The 17,443-nt window shown below is 36.3% G+C and overlaps 4 protein-coding genes across 4 annotated transcripts; 2 read left to right on the top strand and 2 right to left on the bottom strand.

Annotated features, from left to right (window-relative positions):
- Positions 1-18: 18 nt before the first annotated feature.
- LOC106123449 (probable phospholipid-transporting ATPase VD) lies at positions 19-6,958 on the top strand. The gene is made up of 10 exons (XM_013319784.1): positions 19-118; positions 202-446; positions 633-842; positions 1,186-1,276; positions 1,379-1,530; positions 1,759-1,882; positions 2,159-2,421; positions 3,115-3,302; positions 3,766-3,903; positions 4,028-6,958. Exons 1-10 carry the CDS (start codon positions 40-42, stop codon positions 4,083-4,085), a joined length of 1,548 nt encoding a protein of 515 aa, XP_013175238.1. The 5' UTR covers positions 19-39; the 3' UTR covers positions 4,086-6,958.
- Positions 6,959-7,005: 47 nt separating this feature from the next.
- cN-IIIB (cytosolic 5'-nucleotidase IIIB) lies at positions 7,006-9,931 on the bottom strand. The gene is made up of 6 exons (XM_013319538.1): positions 9,729-9,931; positions 9,391-9,612; positions 9,006-9,165; positions 8,789-8,851; positions 8,103-8,232; positions 7,006-7,686 (listed from the first exon to the last, which is right to left on the bottom strand). The coding sequence occupies exons 2-6, from the start codon at positions 9,608-9,610 to the stop codon at positions 7,351-7,353; spliced, it is 909 nt and encodes a 302-aa protein (XP_013174992.1). The 5' UTR covers positions 9,611-9,612; positions 9,729-9,931; the 3' UTR covers positions 7,006-7,350.
- A 500-nt stretch (positions 9,932-10,431) lies between these two features.
- LOC106123528 (protein SPT2 homolog) lies at positions 10,432-15,315 on the bottom strand. Its single transcript, XM_013319920.1, has 8 exons — positions 15,100-15,315; positions 14,486-14,882; positions 14,227-14,334; positions 13,584-13,877; positions 12,206-13,126; positions 11,999-12,119; positions 11,797-11,885; positions 10,432-11,550 (listed from the first exon to the last, which is right to left on the bottom strand). Exons 1-8 carry the CDS (start codon positions 15,154-15,156, stop codon positions 11,468-11,470), a joined length of 2,070 nt encoding a protein of 689 aa, XP_013175374.1. The 5' UTR covers positions 15,157-15,315; the 3' UTR covers positions 10,432-11,467.
- Positions 15,316-15,779: 464 nt separating this feature from the next.
- On the top strand, positions 15,780-17,402 carry RpL27A (ribosomal protein L27A). The gene is given in 5 exon segments (NM_001312773.1): positions 15,780-15,822; positions 15,992-16,055; positions 16,182-16,279; positions 16,720-16,872; positions 17,243-17,402. Coding segments are annotated over 5 exon segments (447 nt in total). The 5' UTR covers positions 15,780-15,819; the 3' UTR covers positions 17,372-17,402.
- The last annotated feature ends 41 nt before the right edge of the window (positions 17,403-17,443 follow it).

A 17,443-nucleotide genomic window follows, 5' to 3' on the forward strand; every position in this document is an offset into this window, starting at 1 on the left:
CTGTCGGAGTACGCGCGCGCCGGCCTGCGCACGCTCGTCATGGCCAAGCGCACCATGCAGCCCGCGCTCTGGGAGGAGTGGCTCGCGGGACACGCGCGCGCCTCCGAAATTGGAGAAGGTAATGTCTTATCTTTCAAATATATTTTGATAATTAAAATAACTAAGAGAAAATTTTATTGAGACGTGATGTGCGGCGTGCAGGTCGCGAGAAGCGCATCCGCGAGTCCCTGGCGCGGCTGGAGAGCGCGCTGAGCCTGGTGGGGGCGACGGGTGTGGAGGACCGGCTGCAGGAGGCGGTGCCGCGCACCGTGCGCGCGCTGCTGGACGCCGGCCTCGCCGTCTGGGTGCTCACCGGCGACAAGCCAGAGACCGCCATCAACATCGCATACTCCGCCGCGCTCTTCTCCCAGACCGACCGCCTGCTGCATCTCATGTCCAGAGACAAGGTACACACGCACATCTTACAAACATTATGAATGCGAATGTTTGGATGGATAGATGTTTGTTAGAAGTTATCTTTGAAACGGATCTTGCTGAAATTAGTCATGTATGTACAACATAGTCTAGGAGAACAGATAGATTCGCAGGTGACAGACTAGCAACATATATTTGAGAATGTAACAATGTTGCAGGAGCACGCGGAGTCGACGATCAAGAGCTACCTGGAGGGCGGTCTGGCGGAGGGCGGCGGCGGACGCGCGCTGGTGGTGGACGGGCGCACGCTCACCTACATCCTGGACCGGCGCTCCGGCCTCGTGGCGCCCTTTCTCTCGCTCGCCAAGCGCTGCTCCGCCGTGCTCTGCTGCCGCGCCACGCCGCTGCAGAAGGCGTACATCGTCAAGGTATTCACACTTTAGAAGCGGCGCTTTAAATCTTCCTTGCTTCACTTAAATATTTTCTGGGCCGGTTTTAACATTTCCAGCGCCCTGAGCGATCCGTCTTTGACACCTCCTTACGCCCGGCGCCCTGAGCAGTCGCCCTACTTTGCCCTACCCTAACACCTGAATAATGAATAAACACGTGACATGCGCCTTGAAGCAATTGTATCGGCAAATTCAATAAATTTATTCCAGACTCGAAGGACCAAAACATGTTATAGTATTCTTTCGGTTTAAAAAGTAAATTAGCGACAACCCTTAACCCATACCTTTTCTTAGTAAACATAAAATATTGTATTTGTTCCAGGCGGTGAAGGAGGAGCTGGGTGTGACGACGCTGGCGATCGGTGATGGCGCCAACGACGTCTCTATGATTCAGACCGCCGATGTTGGAATTGGTAAGTTATGTTTTATCCCACTACCCTACATATTCTCCTGTATGTCGTCTCATATTATTAAGCCTGTTTATATAGTTTTATTTACCGTGCATTGTGTGTCAGGTCTGTCAGGTCAGGAGGGGCGGCAGGCGGTGATGGCGTCAGACTTCGCGCTGTCGCGGTTCAAGTTCCTGGAGCGGCTGCTGCTGGTGCACGGACATTGGTGCTACGACCGTCTTGCGCGCATGATTCTATACTTCTTCCTTAAGAATGCCGTGAGTTTAACGTCATTTTAATGACAAATAACAAAAGTTTAATGAAGTGGAGAGATAAGCTATACAGTAATGTAGATTTGAAGATAAAGATTGGCTCCCTGTATATAACAAATTAGATCACGTGACTTTGTGTAATATATCTGAATAATTTATTTTTTAATTGATGAATTCTTTGTGTGAACTTTTGTCCGTTATTTACCTTGTTTTCTTTATTTGCGTGTTGGTCAGACGTTCGTGTTCCTGGTGTTCTGGTACCAGTTCTACTGCGGCTTCTCCTCTATGGTGATGATCGACCAGCTCCATCTCATGGCCTACAACCTCATGTTCACCGCCTTCCCCCCAATAGTCATAGGTAAAAATTAAACACTAAAGAATCATTTTTATTTTATTTATTTATCATCATTTGCTAATCTGTGATGTATTTATTTATCTGTAAATAAAAAAATAGTAAAAAATTGCTACAAGAGACAACACTCTGGTCATCAGTTGGTGTAAGTTACCATATGGACGGTACACATATTTAGGTAGTAATAAGAAAATTTTTGCTCACTGGTAACCCTTAGAAGTTATAAGCGCCCATCTACCAATGTCAGAAACCTGGTATAAGGTAAAATAATAATTTGTGTAGGTGCATACGACCGGTCAGCGCCGGCTGCGCTGCTGGCGGAGCGGCCGGGCCTGTACGGGGCGGCGCGGCGCGGGCTGGCGTACCGCGCGCACTCCTACTGGGCCGTGCTGGCAGAGTCCGTCTACATCAGTGTGGTGATATTCTTCAGCGCCGCCAGCGCCTACTGGGACACCGACGTCGACATCTGGCTCTTCGGCCTCGTCAACATGACCTGCTGTCTGCTCGTCATGCTCGTCTACGTCGCCATCGAGACCAGGAGCTGGGTTAGTACTCTATTCATGGCGCAAAATAGTCACAAACTTATTTTTTCCTCGCTAGACTATTTCACTGGTATCGATGAACCTATTGATGGAAAATTTTGTTCAACTTTTTAAGGTTAGAAAAGGAGAAAAGTAAAATGTAAGATTTTAAAGAGTCATCCAACTTATGTGTTTATTGCATTGCATGCAGCGTTTCGATATGAAACTTGTAAGTGATAGAGTTTTGGTGTGTGTACTGCACCGTGTGAGCACTACACTGATTGAGAGCACTACGGTACTCTATCTATAGATAACGATACACGGGTACTTCTTCCACAAATTCAAACAATAACGATGAGTTGATAATGAGCAATATTTCTTATAAGAAATACGTGTTAAGACTATTGCTTGAACAATCGGGGAAATATGTAATGTTCCACTTAACAAGATTAACTTCGTTTCTAACAAATAACCGTATGCCTTAGAAATTAACAATTAGATGCTAATAATAAAAAAACAATTAGTCTTCTAAAACTGATCGACCTGATTTGGCACAGACACATTTAAAAGCTGCGTTCAATTTGTTCCGCGTCGACATACCAATGTGCAAGAAACACTCAAACGACTGTATCTTGTAAGGTGGAATACTGCCAAATTCCCTGATTGTACATAACATATGAAACTGTGAGCTAATACGTTTGATGTATGCGTTGTCAGACTGTGATCCACGTGGTGGCGCTGTCGGGCTCGCTGATATCGTTCTTCGTGCTGACGCTGATGTACCAGTCGGTGTGCGTGTCCTGCTTCAACCTGCCCTCCACCTACCGCGTCATGCACCACGCCCTCGCCGACCCCATGTACTGGCTGCTGCTCGTGCTCACCACCGTCGCCGCGCTCGCACCCAGGTACGCTGTCTCTCTCTCACACACAAATATAACGTATATCTCTCTCTGTCCATCTTTCTGTCACACACATATAAACACAACTTTAACAGCGATATAAATTAGTTGTGCGTCCCGGAGGCCTAATTTAGTCCTTTTTCCCTTCCCACCCTTTTTCTCATAAGGAAAGGATGGGAAGTGGAAGTGGACTTTCCGGAAGAGAGGATGCATGGAAGGGAAAATATTTTCTTTCTCTGCATCCTCTCCTCCGTCGATTAAAGGTAGGCAACGCATATACAATTGCGTATGTCTATGGGCAACGGTCACTTCGCTATTTCAGCGATTTCAGGTAGCCGCTCGCTCGTTTGCCACCTTATGATATAAAAAAAATGCGAGATTCACGTACATGTACATTCGGTTATCCCCACATTGGTAGTGATACTATACTGTTAATAAGGCAAATATATAGATGTTATGTTGTTTACAGACTGGCGTGGCACGCGGTGCGCAACTCGGTGCGGCCGGGCGCGCTGCGGCGAGCCGTGTTGGCACGCCGGCGGCGCCCGCGCAGATTGCCCTACGCCGCCACCTACCACACCACCAGCGCCTCCGCGCACGTCTACAGGTACGCGTCATACATTCACCATACATACATATATCAAACTCCTAATATAACAATTTTGGTATATTGATGTAGATACAACATTACATACACAGTTGTAATGTATTCGTTTATTTTCCGTGTGCAGGTCGACGGACGAGGACGGTCTGCAGAAGACGAACTCGGACGTGGCGGCCATCACGTGACGTCGCCTCCTTTTATTTAATTTGAACCCAGGCTGTGATCTGTCATTAGAACTATTTGTAATATAATTATAGAGTAATATATTGTGCTTTTGTACCAATAAAGCGGGACCAATGCGTCAGTCGTGACCGGGCAGACGACTAATGTTTGTATTAATTTAATTTGTGGCGAGCTGAAGACGTGCTCGCCGGTTGAACGACACGAGGATTTACACGTTTAAGTTAACTTTTCTAGTCTGTACTGTGTGTACCTAGCGCGCGCCAGCTCCGGCCCGCGCTCTTCCAAGATCTGTTCTCTGCCGATAGTGTTCGCTGCGAACATAGTATTCTATTTGGTTCAGTATTGTCAACGCTTCGGAGCCACCGCGGCTCGCCGGCACTGTACTATGCAATTATTGTACTTATGTTCCGCTTCTTGTGGGAAAGAGAAATCGAGAGTTGGAAGTTTAGAGAAGTTCGCTTGCCCCATGCAATCAGGGTTTGTCTGCGTTATGTTCCTTGTCGGATGGTCGATGGACTTACGGCGATGTGATACTGTCTTAATATTGCGGAACTAATTTATTTAACGATACTAAACATACGCCATTCTGCAAGGGACAAAACGTAGAAATATTTGTCTACACTAGAAGTGTAACTATTGGTGTTCATTGTGATTTGGAGTGATAGCGCAACAGTGATCGGTGATATAAAACAAGTATTTTTATATATTGTGGAGTGAATCGTCTCCACGTATTTCGTTTGGTAATCGAGCCCGCTGCCTTGCCGGAGACTGGACGATTTCAGGTTTCATTGCTGTCTCAGGGGCAAGAAATACACTAAATATTTACCTCATTTTACGACATCTAACTAAATAAGATCAGCATCATTTAAACTTCGAATCCTCATGTACTATTAACATATATTCTAATATTTTTGTTAACCTTTTCATATCTGTTTAATATATTTTGATATCAATTGAAATAAAACACGTATTCATAAAGCATATTTATTTAAAAGTAAAAAAATGTAACAGTATAAACAAAGTGCCTTGTCCACGCGGCGGCCGCTCGTGTCGCCGCGTAGTGTATTTCTTGCCTAGCACTGCCTTTCGTGACTAGATGATTCCTAAACAAATTACTATTTTTAATACTATTTCTAGTTGTTGTACATAGTGACAAATTATATATTTCTACATGGGCGATTGTTACATGTATAGTAGGATATTTTTTATATTTAAAATAAATCTTTGTGTAAATAACTTGTATGTACTAAGACTGTTGTTTATTTTAGAGCTTCTAATTTGTTCTGTTAAACTGAATTAGGGTATTGTGATGAAAAATATGTATTTTCCAGTCATTCAGTTACGATTGCAACGCTGGATTTTATTTGTGTTTCTTATATTTGTAATTAATAATTTTGTTTATATTTTCTTGCCATATAATTTGGTCGTTTAGTTGTTTTTTTTTTTGTGAATGTGTACAATCTTGACAACGGACAGAATGCGAAGGAACGTATAATATTGGTGGAATTGTTATTGGTGTTTGAAAATCTTCATAATTAAGGATTCAACTGATTTTTACTCAGGAAAAAAATTTTTAGAAAACATCGTAGATATATCTAAGTATTGAATATAATCGCGACCGTCAAGTGAAAAAAAAATACTTAAAAAGAATTTTTCACTCGGCGACCGTTCGTGCTTGTTTCTGTATACGTTTTTTTTTTGAAAATTAGACATATCTAGAAAATATTTCATGATAATTTATTTAAGCTTGTTACAGTATCGTTGGTATGAATGTAAACCGGCAAATAACTTGACAACTAAAAAAAAACAAATTGCGAGGTACTTAGCCTTTATAAATATACTAAATTAATTTTTTTCAAGATATTTGCCGGTGACCTTATTGAGCAGTATTGAAAATTGTGCCTAGTCTTTTGTCATCGAAAGAGTTTGTAGTACTTTGCAGAGTTTCTATTGTCGTTGATAAGTTATTGCGTGTCCGAGATCTTCCATAAACGTGGATTTCCACTGTCGTAGCACTTGTATCAAAATGGGCGTCTCCAGGGGGTGTTAGGGAGGGGCTGTTGCCCCGCCTCGTCTAGAGAATTGAAAAATGTAAAACAGATATAAAAATTCCACCCAGACCTAGATCTTCAGGTGGCGACGCCTTTATATATTCTTTGAGAAAAACAGTAACAAGAGTAAATTTTAATACAAGTACTAGAGCAGTGGAATTTCACGGTCACAATGAGTTTGTTGTAGCAACTTGTTGTCTATGTGTCAGGGTTACCAACATTATTTTATTGATGTCTAATATATAACGCTTAGGTAATGACCACCGAAATCCAAGTTATAGGAAATGCTTTGGAAAGTCTTCAATTTTATTTTATTTAATTTAACATTTAACAATTGCTTTGTCATTGGAATTATTATATAAAAAATTTATAATCAAATAATTAATCATTACAAACATTTTATAAAACGACGAAACTGCATTTATGTTGTGATAGTAATGAAAGTGAATGTTGCGTGTGTGTGGAGGAGGGGGTAGGGGGAGGGGGGGTTAGTGCATCGCAATGACTAGAAAATACAATTTGTCCGTACGTGTTGTTTTATAATAATAACAAAATATTTAATTTCATTAAAATTGTTTTATTTATTTTCGCAATCCCCTGCACTCGATCGTTTCATCGATATTTACGTAATGAGGCAAATTGCCTTGACCCGTTTTGTTTTATAAACATAAGATAGAATTATAAACAACCGCAATAGATTTAAAAAACAAATAAAAATAATAACAAGTTTCATAAATCAAAAGCACCTTTCGAATTTTATCTTTAAACCTGTACTTAGAGTAAGGTTTAAAATAATTTTAAGCCAAATAAAAGCCAAATTTTAAATCAACAATCATACAAATGGTACAAATAAATTTAAATTCTTAATATTTATGTTATAAAAAATCCATTCGCAAAAAATGTTAGTTTGTTTGTTTTATATTTTTACCAAACTTTTTCTTATTCCACAAACTGTAATTTATGATTCAGACTCAAGACATTTTAGTATAATACCATTGTTGGTGTATAGTAAAAATTACTAATAAAATAGTTTCACGAATAAAAAAAGATGCATATATAAAGCACATTTGATATACAAAGTAATTCAACAGACCTTCATAATGCATGGAAATATTTCCACTTTATGCTGTCAACAAAATCGATATCTCATCAGATGCATTCGCAATGCATACGAGAATTATTAAATAAAAACAAATTAACTAAAATTAGTCTTAAATCACAACAAACGTTTTAGTATAGCATTAGGTACATCCATGGTGGGCTCGTCCACCAACACAATATCAAACTTGTTGAGGTAGTTCTGCAAGTTGGGACGAGCGTTGCGGCCGAGGAAGCCGATCTTTAGGACGACGTCGCAGTGGTCCATGCCCTCCGCCATGCCGGCATCGCCGATGTTGTCTCCCATCAGTAGAACGTTGTGTCTTGTTCGCACCAGAGAGAAATACTCCGTGTCTTTGATCGCCGCCTCGTTCTTGTTGTATGTGTGGATAACCTCACCCTTGATACCCACTATTGTATCAGACTCGTCCATTGCCAGGAAATTTGATATCACCTAAGAATTTATTTAACAATTTGTATTCATTCTCTTGCGATATATGCAGAATTCATTATTTAAATAGTTGGTGTAGTGTATGCATAAACGTAGTGTTGTTTGTCTCGAGCGTACACGCCATAAGTACATGCCAGAGAGATGGGTCGTCAGTCGATGTCAGATCTTTGGGCCGGCAACACGTGTCGGTACGTGAACGAACCAAATATAACGTAACGAATGCTACAGTTGGCAATGATTCAAATAAGAATGTCTGTCTGAATGACTTGTAAAATTTCCCAGATACAGATTTCACCAAGGAATTTTCATAAATATTATTTACGGACCTTAAAAATTCACATTTAATTTAAAAATATCTTATAATTACAAAATGAGACTTGTCGTGAACATTTAAAGTATTAAAAAAAAGAGATCTTTACCTTAACATGTGGCAACAGAAAATCTGCAGCCTTGAGTGCGGCAAGCACTGACTCTCCGAGGCCTGCAGAGAATACCAGCACTGGTACCTGCTGCCGCTGGCTCCACAGGATCAGCTCCTGCACGCCCCTCCTGAACACACATGTCAAAAAATGTCGAGTATCTCAAAAAATGTTTAGACCACAATATTTTTTATTGCAATTTTACATCAGAGAAAAATCATTTACTTGTACAAAATATGATCTAAGATGTGTTTAATTTTATGTACATGTCTTTATAAACAAAACAGACACGACGGCGCAAAATATAATCCTAATAACACAATAAAACATTAGTACATATAATAGACCTCAAGTTTAAATTAAAATACCCATTTTATTTTATGAAAGTAAATAGCCAATAAAGGTAAATAGCTAATTCTTAAATAATTATCTTCAATTTGCTTATTAAAAGCTAAACCAGAAAGGTTGACAAATAACTTTGATTTCTATTTCAGACAATTTTAACAGACATTATCTGTTTTTATATTTCCTTAGTTACAACAATACTATCTTGTTGTTAGCAATATTCATTACAACAATGAGAAACAATATTGCATTGTGTTGCCACATTACGAGTTGGGCAATAAACTGTTGTATGAGAAAAAGTTTTTTACTTAGTTCTGACTTTTATTTACTTTATAACTTACCTAAAACATTCCACCATTTTGTACCCAATATCCATTAACTCCTGCTTGGGAAATTTCATTCCTCTGCAAATGATGAAATCAGTTTAATTTAAGACTTAGCAACTACTTTAAACAATAAAATATATATTTTTAAATGCAAGAAGATGGGAAAGGAACAAGTGGCCATGAGAAATTCCTAAAATAGTGAAGTGACCACTGCTAACATAAGTATACTTACTGCAATAGTTTGTGCGCTGCCTGATACCAGTCAATCATGTGCTTTGTTTTCTCCTCAATGCTCATAACTGGGTCCACTTCTATCGGCTTATATATTGAGGCCAGCCTAATCTCCTCATCCTTATAGTCCTGAGGAATTGATGGACATTCCCGGAACATGCCTGGAAGTAGAAAAATATAACATACAGTATAAAAATATCTAAAATTACACAGCTAATATTTTGTAACATTTGTGGGATCACAAGTAACACTAACACTAAGAAATTACTATTTTAAGGATAGCATTACTCAAAGAAAAATTAAAACGTTAGAATCCATAATATTTCACTGTAGTAAGATAAATTTGTAATTATTTATATTAAATTAGGTTTATAAGAATTGTTTACCAAAACTAGTTAACACAGATTTGCCATTATCCATTGTGTGTCTGGTTAAAGTGTGATCAAAGTCAGTCACGATCTGTAGCTTGCTGTGGCCATCCTTAATCATTTTGTTCAGTTTATGCAACAATTCTTCCTTGTTCGGAATATGAACATTCTCTTTATTCAACTCAGGTACATCGTCAATACTTTTCAATAAGTCAGTCTCATTATTTTGACTTGACATGGCTATAAGACAAAATTAAACAGATTCTACTTTATACTGATTAAATTAACATGTTAATATAAAATATGCAAAAATAAATAAAAACAAATTATTAATCACACAATATTAAAATTCGTACCTCAATGACGATTATTTAACAACAAAATTTAAAACACTGAAACGTTATCTTTTAATGATAAGAGGAATTAAAATTTTTGTATACAGACGGGGCTTTCACTCAGATTCCAATATGAATGTAATTGATTGTAATTTATAAGAACACGAATTACTATCAATATAGCCTTGTCCTTGAAAACAGAATTGAAATTTGAAATTGAAATATTTGTGACATTTGGAGACATTGACTGAATGTATTAGGTGTTGCCATTACTTCATGCCAAATTTTAATTTTCTTTAATTTTTTTTTCGTTGAAATTTTTAAAAAGTTTTTCGTCCGGTCTGGTCCGGTCTTCGGCAAGTTGCTGAGCTAGAAGAATAAAAAATCTGGTGAGGCGTTCGACGAACATAATATCTGCAAAGTGGAGGAAACTGGAACCTAAAATCGTCGCAATTAACGGTGTCAATGTTCTTCTTCGACCAAATGATGTAGAAGCTAGAAAAGTGGGACTAAACTTATTTGCTTTCATTATTGAAGTTAAGTAAATGAGGATTAGAAGTCAGGTATAAGGTTTGAAATTCCCAAAATTAAATATGTTAATCAGTGATTATTTTAAACCAACTGTTCCATAATCATAACCGTTAATAGCAATAAAATATCATAAATGCGTTTTGAAGGTATGTATATTTTATAACATTTTTTTTTCATTTCATTTCATGCCATTTAAAACTGATAAAATTTTAACAAGGACAATATAACAAACATTTGTAATATATTTTGAAGCACACAAATACAATACATTCCAAATAGCAAAATAATTAAAGAAACAATTGCAAAATATAAAAAAGCGCCCATTCAATTTTTTTACCATAGTCGTGGCGAGCGTAATAATTTACTTTTACAATCATTAAGATCCAAAAACATGTCAGGAGATAATCTTACAAAATTTAAAATCTAAAAACAATAAAGACAAAATTTGTTTTAGATAGTTGATAAACCAATGACTATTTTACCAGAAATCCCTTGTCTTGTGCAATAATATAGTGGCTATTTAAGAGTTAAATTATGTATCTGTTGTTTATTATTTATATGTACTATATTATATTAAATTGATAAAGTGAGTTTTTGTTATCGGTTTAGCATCAAACATTACATCAAATTGTTTGGAAAATTATTCCTATACAGATAGAAAATTGAATATTAACATATCTATATTATGATACACACTGTGTTTTTAATTCACAGTTCACTATCATACAATGCAATGAAATAATCATCCTTAATCTATTGCTTTAGAAAGGAGAAAATTACAACATTAAAGTACAAAATCCCCGACAGTAGTTAAACAAAAGGCTGAATGCATACACATATAACCTATAGATTCCTAATCTGGAACACTAAAGTGAGGGGAAATTGCTTCTAGAGTTTCGGAAGCCTTTTGTTGAGATAAATTATCTGTGTTTATATTTACAAAACAAAATGTTATTTCGAAAATCGACTTCATCTATAGGTTCTATATGTATGGCCTGCATCTTATATTTAACCAAGATACCCTTAAATTAACAAAATAGTTATCTGTACAGTTAAGTTGTGTTAAGTCAGCGTATATATAATTATGTAATAAACTCTTATTCATACAATAAAATCACATTTTGGCTTCGACCATTCACTCGCGGGCAGTTTCACTATGTACGACTTTACAATACATAAGCAAATTATTATTACAATCTTGGTCCGGTTCATGCATATTTTAGTTACGTTCAGTCGTCACTAATTCGTCTCTTCTTCGATTTCTTTTTCTCCATTGCTTCCATACGCATGTCCTCCAAATCTTCCATGATACCTGGATGAAAAATATTATAAAAAATGCTATTTAAGAAATACCATTTAACATTATTTTTTTAAAACGAATTCGTAATTTTTTTTTTCTTACAATATTTTAGTCTGTAATTGCCTATGGTACAAAAGTCTATGGTAGTGCAGTATTACCAGAAAGATAAAGGACTAAAATAAAAAAAAATTGCAGACTGTGCGCATTGACTCTGAATCTGAATTCGTGTTTGTCATTTTTATGAATTTCAGTACTTACCAATTTTCTTACTAATGTACTCTTCACGTTGTTGTCTGGCAAAACTAGATTCCATCATTGGATCATCGTCGTCGTCCATGTATCGGTACCTGGTATGAGAAAAAATTATAAAATTAAGAACAGTCATAAAAATGGTAAAAACAAGATCTTTAATATAAAATGCAACCCAGAGCAAAACTCTAGTTTGTATGGAACAACATACTTAGATTTGTCGTAACCAAATATCTCCTTGATGTGCGTAGAATAATCTATGTTCTCGTCTCCATCATCGATAAAATCATCCATTTCTGAGTCGTAGTCCGATTCCGAGTCCACCGTACGACCTGAAATAATACGTCCATTGAATATAATTTCTACTTTTGTAATAAAACCAACATGAACTTACATCTGGAGGTATGCAAAAACTTACGTTTCTTTCGTTTTAAATCATCAGGGCGAGGTTTTCTCCGGACGTCGCCGGGCGGGAACTGTCGCCCGCCGTTTTTACCAATGGAATTAACATGTTTATCAAAGTCAAAACTGTTCCCAATACTTGGCTTACTCGGTCCCGCAGACGATTTTGAATTTGGCACTGGTTTCTTATCCTCTGGCCTTTTAACCGGCATTTCTCTGCCAGTCTCTGGCAAGCGTTTGGCACCATCGGGCCTTACGTGCCCATTACTTTTGCTTGGTACATTACTGAGCATCTTTTGTTTAGCTTGTAAAACTTTATCCCTATCGTTCCGTTGTGGCATCTCTTTATTTGTCTTAAGCGCAGGTTTTCCTTGTGGGCCGTAACCGTTGCTCTGTCTTGTATCACCACTTTTACTTGGAATTGAAATCTTCTTCTCTGTTTGATTTTTATCTATCCGATATGTGTTTTGGCTCTTTAAATCTATACTTTTCTTCACTTCTTGCTTAGGCGGTTGCTCTCTAGCATTTAACTTCGATCTATCCACTGAACTATTCACAGGCTTGCTCAACCTTTCAGTTGAACTTTTGCTTTCCAGTTTCGATTTAGTTTTTTCTAATCTGTCCCTATCTCTATTGAGTCGCTCAATATCCCTATCTATTTTCTCTCTCTCAGCTTTTAATTTTTCTAATCTTTCCCTATCTAGTCTCTCTTTTTCTCTTTCTGCTTTATGTTTTTCTAATCTAGCTCTTTCTTTCTCCCGTTGAAGTCTTTCAGCCTTTTCCTTGTCACTTGGACCTCGTTCTTTTTCTTTTACAAATGGTTTTGAGTTTTCATTTTTATGATTAGCAGAGTTTTTGTCACTAAGCTTTGGTATACGGCCGATACCACTGGGATCCAATTTCTTTTCTCTTTCCACAGGCTTCTCATCTCTTGGGGCTGAAAAAGAAAACCAAAAGATAGATTAGAAAAAACAAATGAAACAAATTTGGACTCTGACATAGTGTTATTATGAATGGTAAAATTTGTAAATCACTAAGCCTATATGAACATGCAAGACACTTCCCTTGACAATAGGAATTACAATTCAAGGGTCATAGAGGCATAAGGAAAATAGAATATATACATATATTGTTAATAAAACAATAATATAACTGTAACATACCAATGACATGTACCATAAAAACCAAAATATGAAATAATATTGCAACATATTACAAGACACATAGTCTAAGGGACTGGTATGAATATCCTTAAGTAAAGAATCTATGCCTTTGATGTGGCAGTGGCAGTTCAGACAATAAGGTCTGACATTGTTTGAATAGTTGACTAGTCAAGGAATGGTGGAAATGTAACTTTCAACTACTGAGTCCAAGTTAAGGATTTATTACAATACCTTTCCGCGTCGCTCCTTTCTCTGCTTCAATCCGCTCCTGCCGACGCTGACGTCGAGCCATTTCATCTTCATAATCTTTCTTCTGCTTCTTAGTCATTAAGCGGTCAGGTTCCGGCTCAGCTGTTTGTTTTTTTGCAATTACATCTATTGGTTCACTTTTCTTCTTCTCAGCAAGTTTGAGTAGTTGATTGAAGTCCATTGGTGGAGGGGCTGGTTTTCTTATTTTTGGCTTGTCCGTTTTGTCATCTTTTTTCTTTTCTGGTTCGTATTTTGGTGGCGGACTTAGTTCTTTATCTAAAAAAAAAACAAATGCATTTTTAAAGTATAAGGTGGTTAATGAGTGGCTATCTTAATTTTCTAAAATTATGAACAGTATTGTTTTGAAAGAAGATGCACAAATGATAATGAATAAGGAGACTTCTTTTTTATATGGCTTAAGTCTGCTATGTTTTTATAACACTATCACTATTACTAACTATGTACTTGTGAGTGATAATGAAATCAGTAGACATTTTGCACCAATAAGAGTAAATAGTTGCAGTTTTATGTATTATAAAAATGTTGTTTTGTATAATACAATTATGAAAAGTTTGTTCACAAAATATATTGCTTTGACAGCGCAATTGAAATAAGTACTAATCACCATTATCACCCCTGCGCCTCCTTTTATGTGGCACTGGCTCATCTTCATGTTGCAAAGCATTTTTGACTCTTTCCCTTGTGCCATTGAGATCTTTGCTTACTGAATTCACTGGAAAAAAAAGAAGTATTGATCACCTTGAACTAATTTACAAATTGAAGTACGCAAATATAACAAACCGAGTAAAAACTAGGTATACCAAACTTAAATAATTATGTTCAATAGAAAGTAAATTTATAGTTAAAAATCATTTATAACTTACTTTTTGTAGAAAATTTTGGTTCATCAGGTATTTTACTGTATTTCTCCATCATTTTCTCATATAGAGCAGTCGCCTCCTGAGACACATAACCATAATCATCTTGATCAGGTTGCTCAGGTCCATCCCGAGTGACAGCAGTATCATTTCTATCAACTGCATCTTCTAATACAGACTTATTGGCAGACTTAATTACTTTAAGAGTCTTTTGAATCTTCCGTAATGCTTTTGGATCACGCATAGCAATCAGCTCCTCGCGCTTCCTTTGAGCCTCCAACTGTTTTTGTTTCTCTTCCTCTTCTTTTTTTGCCAGAAACTTTTGTATGTTTGCTGAAAGTTTATCTTTTACCTTTTGTTCCTTTTTAGGAGGATCAAACCGTGCTTTGTAATAATAACTTTCCTGTAATGTCATAATGAGGATTTTTTTAGAAAAAAACAGATGTAAACTGCAGTCAACAATGAATGTATAAATTCTAGGTCTTTGCTAAATCATAAAATTGAGTTTATATTTAAGTACTTTGGATTCAATATTACAGCCATGCTAATTTAAAACGTAGTATGTATAAATGTTAACAGAAGAATTATCGCGAAATAAGAATAAGTGTAGCAAAACTTACAGATGACTTCTGTTGTTGATTTCGTTGGGCAGCTAATAATGTTTCGCGAAACTCCATTTTTACTGTTTTGGTTTTGTGTTATTGATAATTAGAAATCAGTCACTACAGCATGATAAACTTTATTGAGATTATTTACGATTTTTTGCGAAGTACGTGTCAGACATCGACACACAATCCGACCATTTTCTGGAAACGTACTGAGCACAGATTAATGATATTTGATCCGAGCAAAAATAAAACCTGAAGTGACATAGATTACAGATTATTAAATGGTGTCAAAATCAATAAACGCACCATTTTACCCAATAACTACCAGCTGTTCTTTTAGAAAGAAATAAATAGACAGATTAGGTAGATCAATACATGTTTCTTTTTATTCGTGCTAAGAAAGAAAAATCACTTACTTTTAAAAAATACACTTCTGTATATTTTCGACATGTTTCGATTAAAAAAAAACTGTTCCTGCTTCGATAAGACAAGTAAAATTGACTTTCTATTGCAGTTATTGTTTCTGTTTATCAATTTAAAGTTAATTATAGGTATAGACGTCTAAAATACCTACATATTATGATCAAAATGGCTTTAGCAATAAAAACTACCAATAAAACTCATAAGTTTTTGTACCTAGCAACACTACTGGAAGTTCAACTTCAATTTGACATTGACATCTCAAGAGCATCTTTCTCTTTCTTTTGCAAAGTCTTGACGGAAGCCGAAAATATGGTTGGTGTTAGAATTTTTAAAATTATCTGTTTATACTTGAATAATCATATAATAACTGTTCCAAATTAGAGTTTAATATTGTGTTATAAGTGAAAAACTATAAGAAGAAATTTATATTTCTGTAATTGTGCCAAAAGTTAGTTTGATAATATTTTGTGTTATTCTGCAGGCCACATCTAAGAAGAAGACTAGGAAGCTGAGAGGACATGTGAGCCATGGACACGGTCGTATCGGTAAATATTACTTTCCTTGTTATGCGTCGTACAAATAACAACCTAGTTATAACCTAGAATTTGGTTTACCTACTATAAACTTTACATCTCGATCATAAAGTTAAATGCTGTTCCCTAAACTTTCAGGTAAACACCGTAAGCATCCTGGAGGTCGCGGTAATGCCGGTGGTGAACATCACCACAGAATCAACATGGACAAGTACCATCCAGGATACTTTGGAAAGGTATTTACGATTTACAAAATATCAATACCATGCAATCAACATAAATATCCATATAATTGAAAGTTGAACATTGTTCCAAGTAATTTTTCAGGAGACTATATGTTTTTATAGCTTTTGCCCCCAACTTCGTCCGTGCGGAAATATAAATAGGATATCTTAGTGAAAAAATAAATATAGCCTGTTACTCTGTGATTTTAATAAAAAGGGTGTTTGAAATTAGTCCAGGAGTTTTTAAGTTACTAATTCCTCTGTATGTAGATTAATGTATTTTATAGTTTACCAATGTTCGTAAACAATATACCATTTGTGGTTTTAGCAAAATAATCGTAATTCAGTGATAAATATTCTGTACTAACTTTTCCACATTAATAAGAATATGACATGTTAGTTGCTTCACAAATTTTATTTTGTCTAATATTACCAATGTCTTGTATTTCCAGCTTGGTATGCGAAACTATCACTTGAGGCGGAACAAGGAGTTTTGCCCTGTGTTGAATTTGGACAAGCTTTGGACACTAGTGTCAGAGCAGACCAGACTTAAATATTCCAATGCTACCAATGGCAAAGTTCCCGTCATCAACATTGTCAAGGCTGTAAGTTTTTGAACACATCCAGCTAACTTGGCAAATTTATTTTTGTATAAAAGATTTTTAAGTGGCAAGTTCTATGATTTCATATCATGTTAGAATTTTGGGTAATCAATCTAAAAGATCCAAATGTAAAAAAAAAATTGTACTCACCCGTCTACTGCTAAAAGGTCACATTACTTTTATTTCATAGTAGCTTTTTCCCATTCATTTACTCAATCATATTTGGTGAATATGAAATATAACTTTTCTATTTTATAATCAATCACAATAATACTAAAGGTAAATTCCCATAGTTCAGTTCTTTTGGCAGTCATTAGTTTTAAGCATGCCATTTTCCTAATCTATTTTGTTTAATCTAATGATTAATTTTTAGGGTTACTACAAACTCCTGGGTAAAGGCAAACTTCCCAAACAGCCTGTCATTGTCAAGGCGAAATTCTTCTCAAAGACAGCAGAGAAGAAGATAAAGGATGTTGGTGGAGTATGTGTATTGTCAGCGTAACTTAAGTTTACAAATAAAAATTTAAAAACTTCATGGTTTTTCTCTTTACTTTACCAAAAATACTGAGGTAAA

Source organism: Papilio xuthus, unplaced genomic scaffold (assembly GCF_000836235.2).
Source record: "Papilio xuthus unplaced genomic scaffold, Pxut_1.1 DF826115.1, whole genome shotgun sequence".
Classification (NCBI taxonomy): Eukaryota; Metazoa; Arthropoda; class Insecta; order Lepidoptera; family Papilionidae; genus Papilio; species Papilio xuthus.